We start from the raw sequence: 14,776 nt of genomic DNA, 5'->3' as shown, positions 1-14,776 counted from the left end.
ACAGATGCAAGGTATAGTTCCTGAAGGCTGCATATAAAGTGCTTTGAACAATTGTTACCCACACAATAAATGGAGATAATGCATTTGATTGGAACATAGAAAGCTTCATGTAGCTCAGCTCTTCCACTGGCTGACGGAGAAATGTACTTTTCCTACCAGGAGAGTTTGAATATAAATTGAGGGTGTGGTTTTGAAGCTCTAGCTCCATTAAAGCATCATTTTGGAGGGGAAATCCTTTACTTGAGGCCAGGAATGGATACCGCGAATGAGATCACAACATTTGAAAGATTACAATAAATAATGATCCTTGGAAACAGAACCAAGCAATCATTTCAGCATGATGGCACTGTTTTACCAAAGTTTATATTTTATAAACATACCAGCAGTTTTGATTATTTATCTATTTAATTTCAAACAGAACACATTATTATCAAGGTACTAAAGGTTCTAACTAAAAATCAATCTAATACATGCACAGAGAGAGCATGCTCAAAATAATTGTTCATCTCAAATAATTTGCAGAAAAGCCCGTGAAATCCCAAACAAAACTGTTTTAAGAATATGAGGGGAAAAAAGACTAACGTGCATCTACTAAACTCACACCACACCATAATTAAAATCCCAGATTATACAAAGTGATCACCTCATCTTCCTGACAGGAAAGGACAAAAACAATGCAAACATTAATTGACTATTTTATTTACTATAATTAAACATGATACAAAGGGGACATAAACAAGACAATTCTCTCAGATTAATAGTAGTAAGATTAGGACAGCTGACATTACTGGAAATCAATTATAATTATTCTCTTCACCTCTATAATATTAACTAGAACTGCTCCTTCTCCCAATTTCAATGTCATCCCAATCCTCCGAGATATAAAGAGGGAGAAGAATGGAAAACAGAATTACCCAAAGCTCAGAAATTCTGGATACCTATCTACCAAATAGATATTGTGTTTAATCGGCACAATTTGAAAGCACTTGAGGCTCTTTTACTACTACTACTAATAATAAATATTTATTTCTTAGCCGCACCCTCTCCTGAAGGACTCGGGGCGGCGTACAACAAAACATAGGAAATAAATATATAGACAAACATACATATAACAAAAACGTATACCAAGACATATACATATACAAGGAGGAGGTGAGCTGATGAATAAAAACAATTAAAAACACAATGTTTAAAAACCCCTAAATTGAGTACAATTAAAATACCCCAAATAAAAAACCCGTCAGGAGCGATATAGTTGGATCAAAGTTGAGCCAGGCCAGCTACTTGAAATAGGTGGGTCTTGAGTTTTATACGAAAGGAGTGGAGGTCAGAGGTATTCCTAATATCCGGGGGGAGGTCATTCCACAGGGCTGGGCCTGCCACAGAGAAGGCTCTACTCCTAGGCGCCGCCCCCCGGCATTGTCTGGTGGACGGCACCTGGAGGAGACCCTCTCTGTGTGAGCGGATTGGTCACAGGGATGTATGGGGCAGAATACGATCCCGCAAGTAACTAGGTCCTGAGCCATGGAGCGCTTTGTAGATCGTTATCAAAACCTTGAAACGCACCCGATACCACAGGAAGCCAGTGCAGCTCGCGCAGGAACGGTGTCACATGGGAGTACCTAGTACTCCCCATAATTACCCGCGCGGCTGCGTTCTGGACCAACTGTAGCCTCCGGGTGCATTTCAAGGGAAGCCCCATGTAGAGAGCGTTACAGTAGTCCAAGCGAGACGTCACCAGCGCATGAGTGACCGTGCGTAAGGCGTCCCGGTCCAGTAGGGGGCGCAATTGGCGCACCAGGCGAACCTGGTGGAACGCCCCCCTTGCCACGGCTGTCACATGGTCATCCATGGACAGCCGGGCGTCTAGGAGGACGCCCAAATTGCGCGCCCGCTCCACGGGGGCGAGTTGGATGCCCCCAATGGCCAATGATGGAATTAATTGGCTGAACCGGGGAGCTGGTACCCACAGCCACTCCGTCTTGGAGGGGTTGAGTTTGAGTCGGTTGTCATCCATCCAGACCCGTACAGCTTCCACACACCGGGACATCACTTCGACGGCCTCGTTGGGGTGGTTCGGGGTGGAAAAGTACAGCTGAGTATCATCAGCGTACAGATGATATCCCACCCCGAAACCACGGATGATCTCACCCAGTGGCTTCATATATGTGTTGAACAGGAGTGGCGAGAGGACCGACCCCTGTGGTACCCCACAAGTAAGGGGGCGTAAGGTCGACCTCTCCTCCCCTGCCAACACACGCTGCGTCCGGCCAGAAAGGTAGGAGCCGAACCACCGCAAAACGGTGCCCCGGACCCCCAACCCCTCCAGCCGGCGCAGCAGGATACCATGGTCGATGGTATCAAAAGCCGCCGAGAGGTCTAATAGGACCAGGATAGAGCAACCTCTATCTCTGGCCCTCCAGAGATCATCCACCAACGCGACCAAGGCCGTCTCCGTGCTGTGACCGGGGCGGAAGCCGGACTGGCACGGGTCTAGATAATCATTTTCCTCCAGATGTCGTGGAAACTGGTAAGCCACCACACTCTCTACAACCTTCGCCAAAAAGGGAAGATTGGAGACAGGACGATAATTGGCCAGCTCCAGAGGGTCCAGGGAAGGCTTCTTGAGCAAGGGTCTCACCACCGCCTCTTTCAAGGCGGCCGGGAGAGACCCCTCGCTCAACGAAGCGTTCACTAGTCCCAGGAGCCAGTCTCGTGTAACCTCCCAGGATGCCAGTACAAGCCAGGAGGGGCACGGGTCCAATAAACATGTGGTGGGTCGCAGTCGTCCACGCATTCTGTCCAAATCCTCGATGGCAACCAAGTCAAACTCCTACCAGGTTGATTCCTCAAGACTCGCCACAGACGTCTCCATTGAACCACTGACAGGGACCCAATCCTTCCGGATTTGAGAGATTTTATCCTGCAGATATTTTCCAAATTCCTCTGCTCTGCCCTGTAAAGGGGCCTCCCGCGGCCTCTGAAACAAGAGGGAGCGGGACACCCGAAACAGGGCGTCAGGGCGGTTCTCTGCGGATGCAATGAGAGTGGCACAATATTGGCGTTTGGCCACTCTCAATGCCACAAGGTACGTCCTTAAATGGGCTCGTGCCTGTGTTCGATCAAATTCGGAACGGGAGGATCTCCAACGACTCTCTAGGCGTCTCTTGCGGCATTTCATCACCCTTAGCTCCTCGGTAAACCAAGGGGCCAGGGTGGATCGTTGCCGCCGGAGAGGCCGCAAAGGCGCCACCCGGTTCAAGGCCCCGGTAGTCGCATTATTCCACGCGACCACCAGGTCCTCCACCCGGGGGGGGGGGTCAGGGTTACAGGGTTACTGCCAAGCAGGTGTTCCTTTCGCTTAGGGACCAAATCAGTTATATAAAAGATGCATCTTTCATTCACCAAACTGAGGCTGGCTTGGCTTTTAAGATGACAAACCCACATTATATATATTCCCCTCTGCGGACAATAGTATGTAAAAATTCAATCAAGATGCTTTTCATTGGTTCTACCGGCTCTGCTGCACCCATAAATGATATTAATTTGATCATCTTGATTACAAAATGCTTGTTCAAATAAACTCTTAGTTAAATGGTATAGAGCAGTGATGGCAAACCTGTGGCACGCGGAGCCATTTGTCAGGGCACGCAAGGCGCTGCCCTGTAACCTGGCCAGCACGCACACATGCGCTGGCCAGCTGAGTTCACCTTTTTAAAAGCCATTTTTTGCCCTCCCCAGGCTCCAGAGGCTTTATAGGAGCCTGGGGAGGGCGAAAAGAGCCTCCCCCCCCCCAGAGGCCCTCCGGAGGCTTCAGGGACTGTCCGGAGGCTTCCCTGAAGCCTTCGGAACGCTTAAAACCACCCTCCGAGCAAACCGGAAGTCACTTCCGGTTTGCTCGGAGGGTCGTTTTAAGCATTCCAAAGGCTTCAGGGAAGCCTCCGGACAGTCCCTGAAGCCTCCGGAGGGCCTCTGGGGGGGCGGGGGAGGCTCTTTTTGCCCCCCATGGCTCCTATAAAGCCCCTGGAGCCTGGGGAGGGTGAAAAAAGCATGTAAAAATGGGGGATCGCGCATTGTGTGCGCATGCGCACTGGGGGGTCACGCATTGCATAATGGGTGTGGCACTCCCGCACACGACCCCCTGCGCTCCCCCCACTTGTGGCACGCGAGCCAAAAAAGGTTCGCCATCGCTGGTATAGAGCCATTGCTTTACTATCATTACAACTAAGGTAAGGAGCAGACATTTGCAAAAAGGTATTTGATTGAAGTAGAATTCGAATAGATACGATCATGTACCTGATAATTTTTGAATCTCTAAGACATATTTGCTTTTTCTTTATTTTTCCTTATTTTATTAAGCATGAACCAATTCAGATCAAAACCACTATGAATGGGAAGGACAGGAATTTAAGAACAAAAACAAACACACACATGCCTAAATTGGGGGAAGACCATGCACAGTAGGGGCTATTATGCTTTTTATTCTAGATCTAAAAGTGCAAAGACAGATACACATGGTTTTGATTTTTTCTCCTCTTCCTTTTTTTCTTTTTTCTCATTTTAGTATTTTAAATTATGATTGTTTTGTTTTAGTTTTTTTAAAGAACACGGATGCCAATTTGGCTACAATTTCCACACATGAACAAAATCCCACAAATCAATCCAGCTAAATATTCATCAAATTCGAATTGTTAAGAAAAGGGTCTGATTACAGATCCTTTGACTATGGCATGGATACCTGTAAAAATCCACCGTATTAACAGATGGTGGGTGACAGTTTTGACAGTGCCAGTCTCCTGTTGCAATGCTGAGCTGTTAGCGCTTGAAAAAAGTTGCATAAACCAGATTTTAGGTAGATGCATGATATTACCAACAACTGCCCTGATGAAGTTCCATATTTTAATGTAAGACAGGAACATTTGAAATAGGAATCTTACCTCAGGACTTTTGCGATTCTGTAAAATCTGCTTATCAGTTTCTTTAGTAGCAAAGTAACGAGTGCACCCACGATTTAAATACTGTTGTAAGACAAAAGAATTCACCAGTCAATCAAAAGCTCAGCAAAAGTGATGTTCAATATCAGGCTCTAGTAGCAGAACTACTCCTTGCTTTCTTTTTCTCGAGTCTCCTCTGGGAGCTGATATCTATAGAGCTTTACATTACTAAGGTTTAGAAACACTGTCTAGGCACTCAAATTCAGATTCAAACACTTACCCTGTTTCCCTGAAAATAAGACCTCCCTGGATAATAAGCTCAATCGGGGCTTTTGAGTGCATGTGCTAAAATAAGCCCTCCCCCGAAAATAAGTCCTCTCAAAAAAATATTGCAACACAGCAGCAACCATGAGGTGACCATGCTCACCGCCTCCTGCACCTCAAAAATAATAAGGCCTCCCCAAAAATAAGGCCAAACGCTTATTTCACGGGTGAAAAGAAAAGAAAATTCGGGGAAACATGGTAGTATTATCAAAAGTCACATTTAATGCCATAGTGAGGTGTTCTTCAATGAGAGAGAAGCAAAGGCAGCGTTTTTCCAGAGTCACTTCTCTGAGAAATCCCAAGGAGACTAGAGAATTTGTTAACCATAGTTGCATATTAACTCGGAATGAGAATCCTGATCCCTGATCAACCGTAATCATGATTTGTAAAAACAAGAGAGAAGCATACAGTCCAGTGTGAAGCTAGCATATTGTAAGTCTGGTTAAAATAAACCAAGGTTGCCAGGCAACACTTGCAAAATCTAAAATCCTAAATAATATTTGTGGCAATATATCAAAAGCAGCAGGAATGTGATAAATCGATTTATTATAATATTCTAACATATCTAATACTATCCAAAGTTACCGCCTTCCATATTTATTCCAGAATGTAAGACAGAAATATATGATAAGGTGCCTTTCAGATGTTTCGAGGACACAATTACACACGATTGAAGCAGCATAGTCAAAAGTCACCGACTTGGGCTGCTGAAGTTCAGAAGCTCTGGAGACATCAAGCTGATTGCTCTTTGCACGTACAGATCGTTCTTGACTTACAACCACAAATTGAGCCCAAACTTTATGTTGCTAAGCAGGACAGTTGTTAAGTGAGTTTTGCCCCATTTTTATGACATTTCTTGCCACAGTTGTTAAGTGAATCACTGCAGTTACTAAGCTAGTGACATGGTTGTTAAGTGAATCTGGCTTCCCCACATGACTTTCCTTGTCAGAAGGCTGCATAAGGGTATCAGCATAACCCCAGGACGTTGCAATCGTCAGAAATATAAACCAGTTGTCAAGCATCCGAATGTAAATCATGTGATCATAGGGTTGCTGCAACAGTCGTAAGTGTGAAAAACAGTTGTAAGTCCCTTTTTTCAGTGCCACTGTAACTTTGAATGGTCACTAAATGAACTGCGGTTAGCCAAGGACTACCTATATATGACAAAATGATTCAACTATGTTTGGTCCAAAATCAAGCATCAGCACAACACATTCATAGATCCAAACTTATAATATAAGGTCTTTTACAATCCATTAGTCACATTGATTTGAATAGACCTGCTCTAAGTGTATCTGAATCCAGTCTACTATAAGTAGTTAAAATAAATTTTCAGTATGGTAATACTTTAGATCAACTTACCCTAAAGTTATCTGGTGAACTTAAATATAGTTTCTCCCTTATATTTTCAGGGGCTCCAGCACAGAGCCTATAGAATATGTGGTAATTCCTTTCTTCTGGGCCTTGAACACAAATCCTGGATTTCTCTAGGAGATAATGTGACACAAATCCACCAACAACTGAATTCTAGGGTAAAAGAGAAGGAAAAAAAGCAAAATTTTGATTCCAAAGCACAAACCCACGCTCCTTTAATTATATGTACTTTCTAATCCATATAGTTTCTTGCATACATTTACAAATAAATGAAATGTTTAAATGATTTAATGTTAACTTCATTAGACCAGAACTGCAATTTGGTTAATCTCTTGGCATGAACCTATTGTCATGATTAGACAGTTCCTACAATTTTCTGCCAGCATGATCAAAATCCCAAGCTGGCAGAGGCACAGACCAACAGATCTAGAGGACATCAAATTGAACAAAGATGCTTTATGCTAATTATGGTTTATAATTCAGATTTTTTTTCTGACTTTTCTCTATTTTTCCCATTGGCAATCAAAATTTTAATGAGTAGAGTTATACTGTAGCTAGAAGATATGAGATTGGAGATGATGATGATATGCAATTCATATTATAAAACTAATTTTGTCTTTAGATTAGGGGTCTCTGAATTCTTAAACTAAATTTAAAAGAATTTTTAAATAACAAGCAATATATTGTAATCCAAAATGGACTACCATATGTGACATGCCTAGTTTAATGAAAAGAAGGACTAGGGGTGATATGATAGCAGTGTTCCAATATTTGAAGGACTGCCACAAAGAAGAGGGAGTCAAGCTATTGTCCAAAGCACCTGAGGACAGGACAAGAAGCAATGAATAGAAACTCATCAAGGAGAGAAGCAACCTAGAACTAGGGAGAAATTTCCTGAAAGTTAGAATAATTAATCAGTGGAACAACTTGCTTCCAGAAGTTGTGGATACTCCAACACTGGAGGTTTTTAAGAAGAAATAGGACAAATTTGTCTGAAATGGTGTAGGGTTTCCTGCCTGAGCAGGGGGCAGGACTAGAAGACCTCCAAGGTCTCTTCCAACTCTATTATTCTATGTATTCTGTTTACATAAACGTGTCTTGAACAAGTCATCCATACAGAAGGGCCCAAAGAAAATGCTATCTGAGCAGTAGGACCTAACAAAAGAAGAAGATAAGAAATTCCACCGTAGATAAAGAAATATAAATACCTTTTCATTGAAATGGATTTCTACAAATTTTCCAAAACGACTACTATTATTGTTACGAACAGTCTTTGCATTTCCAAATGCTTCTAGTAGTGGATTGGCTATTAAAAAAAATGAAACAAGATTAGCAAAATGTTAATAAACAAAACTTGGATAAAAGCATGTCTTAATATCCAAAACAGAGAAATGAAGACATAAACCTAATCCTAACCCTCTCTACCCACTGAAAAACGGGACCTGAGAGTTGGAAGATCTTTGTAAAAGGTCTAAAATAATGGGTGTTAATAAAAATGTTGACTAGCATTATAGTTTTTTTAATACGAGAAAAACCATCTTATGAACCAAAGGCTCATACAACTACTTCTGTTTCATGTGTGAAGAAACAAAAGCTGCTCTCAACATTTAAAGATAAAAAATTCCTTCAGATTAACTCTACTCTGGGTAACCTCATGTAAATGTCCATACTGTATAAGCTGAAGTATTTTAATATTTTACTTCACTAAATAGTTTTCAAATAATATAATATTAAATCAAACTGAGTTGTTTGGAAGTGCATTAAATAGCTCCAAGTTAACTGTTCCATGTTAATAAAATAATCCCGATTTATCTCGTAATACATATTCCATCAGCATGTGTGCATGCAATAAACCAACCCTACTGTACAGTTCAAGCAAAAATTCAAGAAAAGGATGGTTAAGATTTTGGCATTAGATCAGAGAACATGCATATTGGGGATGCCCAAAAATGAAGTAAACAACAACAAAATAATCCACATGTAATCATCTGGTCAATGTAACTAGAGACAAATCACAAAGCACATAGATTTCCGTTCTGGAAAGCAGAAGATGATACTAAATTAGCTATGAGTCCTGTGACCCCTTAGACCAGTGGTTCTCAAATAGTGGGGCGCGCCCCCATGGGGGGGCGCGAGGCTCCGTAAAGGGGGGCGCGAAGGCTCCCTTTCCATCTGGGTGCAACGGCGGCGGCGGCGTGGGCAAGGCATAATATATCCCGCCTGGAAGTGGCAGCACTTCGCACTGTGGATTTTCATTGGAGCCGCCGGCTGGAGCTGTGCAAGAAGCCTGCTCGGGCGGGGGTGGGAGGGAGGGAAGCATGGCTGTCCCAGGCTTCCCTCCCTTCCCCCCCCCACCCAGCCCAAGCAGACTTTTTGCACAGCTCCAGCCCGCGGCTCTGATGAGTCTCTGAGCAGTCCCCAGCGCTGCCACTTCAAGCCGGGATATATTCTGCCATGCCCTCGGCGGCGTCTTTATGCAGGTAGCTCGCCTCCCCCCCAGCAGCTCCACCGCCAGCATTCCGTCTGGAAGCGGAAGCGCAACAGCCGCTATTGGGGAAGGGACAAAGGGGCGGCGGTCGCCCGATCTTGCCACCGCCACCCCTTCGCCCCTGGTAACGGCGATTGTTGTGCTGCTGCTTCCAGCTGGGATGCTGGAGGAGCTGCTGGCAGGGAGGGAGGGAAGAAGGGGAGGAGGGAGTAAGGATAGACAAGCAAGAGGGAAAGAGGAAAGAAGGCAAGCAGGCAGGAAGGAGGCAGAAGGAAGGAGGGAAGAATGGAACTGGAAGGGAGGCAGGGAAGGAGGGAGGGAGAAAGGAAGGATAGGAGGATAGGGAAAGAGGAAAGAAGGCAGGCAGACAGGGGGAAAGAGGAAGGAGGGAACTGGAAGGGAGGCAGGAAGGAAGGGAAGGAGGAAGGGAGGGTGGAAGGAAGGATAGACAAGTAAGAGGGAAAGAGGAAAGAAGGCAAGCAGGCAGGAAGGAGGCAGAAGGAAGGAGGGAAGAATGGAACTGGAAGGGAGGCAGGGAAGGAGGGAGGGAGAAAGGAAGGATAGGAGGATAGGGAAAGAGAAAAGAAGGCAGGCAGGCAGGGGGAAAGAGGAAGGAGGGAACTGGAAGGGAGGCAGGAAGGAAGGGAAGGAGGAAGGGAGGGTGGAAGGAAGGATAGACAAGTAAGAGGGAAAGAGGAAAGAAGGCAAGCAGGCAGGAAGGAGGCAGAAGGAAGGAGGGAAGAATGGAACTGGAAGGGAGGCAGGGAAGGAAGGAGGGAGAAAGGAAGGATAGGAGGATAGGGAAAGAGGAAAGAAGGCAGGCAGGCAGAAGGGAGGGAGGTGCAAGGAAGGAAGGAAGCATAGATAAGCAGGAGGGAAAGAAGGCAGGCAGGCAGGGGGAAAGAGGAAGGAGGGAACTGGAAGGGAGGCAGGAAGGAAGGGAAGGAGGAAGGGAGGGTGGAAGGAAGGATAGACAAGTAAGAGGGAAAGAGGAAAGAAAGCATGTGACTACGGTGGGAGACGAGGAAAGACCGGTGTGCTATGTTATGCAGAGGTGTACTTATAACAATTTTATAGACAAATTATACTATTTACGTTCGCGCGGGGGGGGCGCGAAATGTTTTCTTCTTCCTAGGGGGGGCATGACAGAAAATAATTGAGAAGCACTGCCTTAGACCAAGGAAATTGCCAGATGCTGAAGAAGGTAGTTGTGAACCTTTGGTGCTGCAGCCTTAGGACACAGATATAGCCAATGGCTTTAGAACAGGGGTGTCAAACTCGATTTCATTGAGGGCTGCATCAGGGGTGTGTTTTACCTGGGGTGGGCATGGCCAGGTGGGCGGAGCCAGCTCAACATCACTCGTGTCGGAGGCACCTGTGGTCACCCAAGTGCTCTGCCAGCGAAAACAGGCTCCTGAGGTTCATTTCAGCTGTGATGGCCTCCTGCAACCCTCTGCCAGTGACAACAGAGCTTGGGAGTGCCGCCCGTGGCTCTTGTGAGCTCCGTTTTAGGCTGCAATGTCCTCCTGCAACCCTATGACAGTGAAAACGGAGCTCGGGAGTGCCGCCCAAGCTTCGTTTTCACTGACAGAGGCACTGCAGGCCAGATCTAAGCACCCTGCAGGGTGAATCCAAGCCCCAGGCCTTGAGTTTGACACCCCTGCCTTAGAACCAGCAATCCAGATTATACTGATTCAGCTTAGTCCCCACATCACTCAGCAGCAGAAGACAGGAATATTCTTAAGCAAGCGTGCTTGCAAGTGTGCTACTAAATTAAACATTGATAAGCTTAAGGACATGGTCATTTGTATTAGAAGGTGACTTCTACAGAATGTATGTAGACAAATGTATAATGGGAACAAACCAACCTTTGTGGTTAAAACTCTCATAATTCCCAGCCAGCCTTCTTCACTAAAATACCTGGGAATTCTGGAGTCCCATGACAATTTGAGATGTCAGACTGGAGAAAGCTGGCATGAGCTGTATGATCACGCTAACCTATCAAGACTATTCATTGCCATTCCACATCTACTATCAAAACTGCGTCATTTATTGAGCAAACTGAAGAAACACATATAGGAAGTCTTCAACATGACTACAACAGGGGACCAGAATTCCATTGCTAAGCAAGGAAGTTGATAAGGGAGTTGCACCCGATTTTACAATCTTTTTACAAGATTCTGAATCAAATCACTGTAGTTGTTAAGCAAATCATGTGGTCATTAATCAAATCCAGCTTTTCCCATTGATTTGCTTGTCATAAGCCAGTGGGAAAGGTTGCAAATGATGATCACTTGATTCCAGGAAAGCTGCAACCATCATAAATACAAGCTGGTTGCTAAGCACCCGATTTTGGATTGCTTGACCATGGGATGCTTGTAAATAGGCATAAATGTGAGGACTGATCATAAGTCACTTCTTTCAGTGCCATTGTAACTTTGAACAACAAATGGTTCTAAGTTGAGGGCTAGCTATATTTTGCCATAGTGGCAGTAGAAATCTATTTGGCTACACCTTCTTGAATAAACAATTCTGCCATTCTCAAATTTTTCGGTTGGGAACAGAGGACTAACTTTATATGTAACGCTTGATTTTCCACTCAAAACTGATCATTTAGTCCCAAGAATGCACGGGACCTTGAGGGGGAAGACATATAGTATTATGTAACTGACATAGTATTAGAAAAGGAATTGGCCATTAAGGAGGTAAAGCTAAGGTTAAAAAAGAAACTATTTCTGAATTTGTAAATCATAAAGATAAATACAGATTCCTGGGGTGGGGGAAGTGTGTGTGTGTGTGTGTGTGTGTGTGTGTGTTTGTTGATTGACTGTAACTGTTAAAGCAAGTTGAGTTGGCAAGTGACCTTTCAAACTATCCAACTTGTCAGGAAAATGCATAGAAGTGCAACACAAAGATTCGATGGTTACAGGTACAAACAGATATATACACGCACTACAAAAAGGCTTGGTGAGTAAATCCTTCTGTAGGAATAATGCATCCATGCAGGTTAAGATGTGCTTGAAACAAAAATGGGAGCAAATGTGTATTAAGAGCAGATGGCCCGGATAAGGCATTTATTTCAAGCTTCCCCATCCCCAAAATGAAATACCTACGGGTATCAGTGTTGGGAATGCAGCTTCAGACATTATGCCCAATGGTCAGCCACTTTCATAGGTGCCATGGATAATGGAATACTTATATATTCCGCTGTAATTAAGCAATATCATTCTCAATTATTTTCCTGGAAGCACTGCTTTGCAGTAAACCCTGGCTGTGAAGTCCATCAAAGGTAGGACTGCTCAGTCCTTTGTAGCCTCAAAGCATTTTGCCACTGAGCAAGGAAACTCATCATAGACCTTGCATTTCTCAAACAAGCACACATGCTAACGCTCCACTCATTCATCTGAACCCACACACAAACACACACACCACTGATCTATAACCTCCAGTACAGTTTAATAGCTTAGCTGAATACTTCGGACAGAATGTATTTACTTTTGTCACAAAGTAAAGAATTGTAGTGCCATAAGGGAAGGAAAAAGTAATGGAATTCTTTCCTCCTTCATTATATAACTTCCTTTCATTTAAGGCCTTGATCATGGAATAAGCTATTGTTAACATCCCACTTCTGATCCCAAAGTAAGCCACTAAGATCAGCGCTTTCTGAACTAAGTCCCATTTCAAATAACTTCTTCAAAGAAATGGCAAACAGCACCATGCTTCTTGCATTAGAAACTGTTTGCAGGTAAGCAATCCTTACGAAGACATTAAGGGAACAGACAGGGTCAACACAATACTTTGCTCATCAGCAAATACATTCGACACACAGAAAAGACTTCTAAGAGAATCGGGTAGAAAACGTGCCTTTAAATTCAGAAAAAAGCTTCCGTCTCCTCATGCTCATGGCAAAGACTTGACACAAAAGCTTTCTAGATGTCTCCAGTGGTCGCCTGATTCACCCCTCTTCTCATTCTGCAACAACAAAACTGGGACCACATTGCAAGATGTGCTGGCAAAAATCTTCCAGCAGTGCTTGCATACATACAGTTGCCCAGAAACATGTTCTCCTTATGCTGGCCTTATTTTCAAGCCTCTGTTTTCTAAAGAAACTAGAAAGAAAGATTTCAGGGATGGGTAATCTGAGATTCCCAGACTCTTTTTTTGGTCCCTGGAGCCCGCTCCAATATACTCATTAAAAAAAAATGATAGTGTGATTTCCTGCCATTCAGGGAAACAGGAAACTTGCAAAAATGGTACTGTGAACCATAAAAGAAGTCTAATCCTTTTTAAAAGGAAAAGAAAAGAAATATTAAATCTGTCTCCCCACTGAAGAAAAAGAAAAAAGAAAAAAAATTAAATCTACTCCCCACCCCATCCTGTTCCCCCAAAATGCAATAGCAATTCTCATCTTCAAGAAAAGTTACATTTAGGCCTTCTCTTCTGCACGGATACTTTATAGAATCAAAATCTTGTATCTTGCTTTTCTAGCCAGAGGCAACACAACAAAGCACTTACATTTTTCAGAGTCTAGTAAGACGAGAAATGTCATACACTACAAGCCTTTTACTTATAGAAATGTAATGAATATGACGTTTGCTCCTTAAGTAGACACAATTAATATACAAAAATAAATTTAAAGGTAAGTATGAATACCTTCTACAATCCTGTCATCAATATCTTGTCCACTACCATAGGATTCAGTCAAATACCTATAAAGAAAAAAAAATATTTAGCAATTTTTGGAGGGGACGGGGTTTTGGGAGGCCAAAAATGGCTGTATTCGGTGTATAAGACGCACCAACATTTCTGTGCTCTTTGGGTGGGTGGGGGGAGGTGAGTCTTATACTCCGAAAAATACGGTAACTCAAGGTGATGAACGTACCCAGCAGACCTTCCTCTTCCTATTTTCCCCACAACAAACATCTTGTGAGGTGGGTTAGGCTGAGTGAGAGACTGATTGGCCCAAAGTCACCCAGCTGGCTTTTATGGCTAAAGCAGGATTTGAATTTGAGGTTTCTTGCTTCCTAAACTGGCACCTTAACCACTAAATTGGCTTAAGCAAAGTACCATTAAATTTCCTGACCACTGAGAAACTGAGGAAATTATTATTTTGTTCATCCTTTTATAGGCAAGAGACAGTGTTGCTTTTGGGATATGCCTGCTGTGAGTTGTCCCTACTCTTTTCCAGAATGTTTGGTGTTCCTATCAAGTTTTAAGTGTAATACAAGTGAAAGAAATTAATTGGGCAGTGTAGCTTTTGTATTTTTTTTATTATTATTTTTTCTTCTTGTGGTGCCATATCCGTCATCGGACATTGGCGTTCATGTTGGCAATCCTATTTTTGTCAACAGCCGCATGAGTGCTGCTGAGTTTTCTCCAAACAAGTCTCTTAGGTTTTGAAGCCATGATGTTCTTCTTCTGCCTGGTTATGGGTCTTGAATCTGGAAACAAGATATCTCTACAAGAGATCTGCTAGTCTTTAGAAAGTTGATCAAAACATGGCTATTTTCCTAGACCTCTGGGCTTAGGTGACTAGTGACTCCTGTTGGTTGGGGTTTTTTGCCTATTCCATTCAATTTACCATTGACTGAAGTCACATCTGAGTTATGGATGGGTGATTGGGTTTTATTCCTTGTTAATGTTTATTAATCTTCGC

The 14,776-nt window shown here is 43.6% G+C and overlaps 1 protein-coding gene across 5 annotated transcripts in view; it reads right to left on the bottom strand.

Moving 5' to 3' along the window:
- MYO6 (myosin VI) overlaps positions 1-14,776 on the bottom strand; it is a 127,430-nt gene that overhangs the window by 53,489 nt on the left and 59,165 nt on the right. For all 5 annotated transcript variants that reach the window (XM_081941330.1, XM_081941331.1, XM_081941327.1 and 2 more), the window contains exons 7-10: positions 13,774-13,829; positions 7,841-7,938; positions 6,621-6,785; positions 4,938-5,018 (exon numbers count right to left, since the gene is read on the bottom strand). In XM_081941330.1, the coding sequence (XP_081797456.1) occupies positions 4,938-5,018; positions 6,621-6,785; positions 7,841-7,938; positions 13,774-13,829 (400 nt within the window). The remainder of the gene's footprint in view (positions 1-4,937; positions 5,019-6,620; positions 6,786-7,840; positions 7,939-13,773; positions 13,830-14,776) is intronic.

This window comes from Natrix helvetica, assembly GCF_964273705.1.
Source record: "Natrix helvetica genome assembly, chromosome: 2".
In the NCBI taxonomy this organism is placed as follows: domain Eukaryota; kingdom Metazoa; phylum Chordata; class Lepidosauria; order Squamata; family Natricidae; genus Natrix; species Natrix helvetica.
Note: the sequence above shows the minus strand (reverse complement) of the source record. Positions and strands in the feature narration are given on the sequence as shown.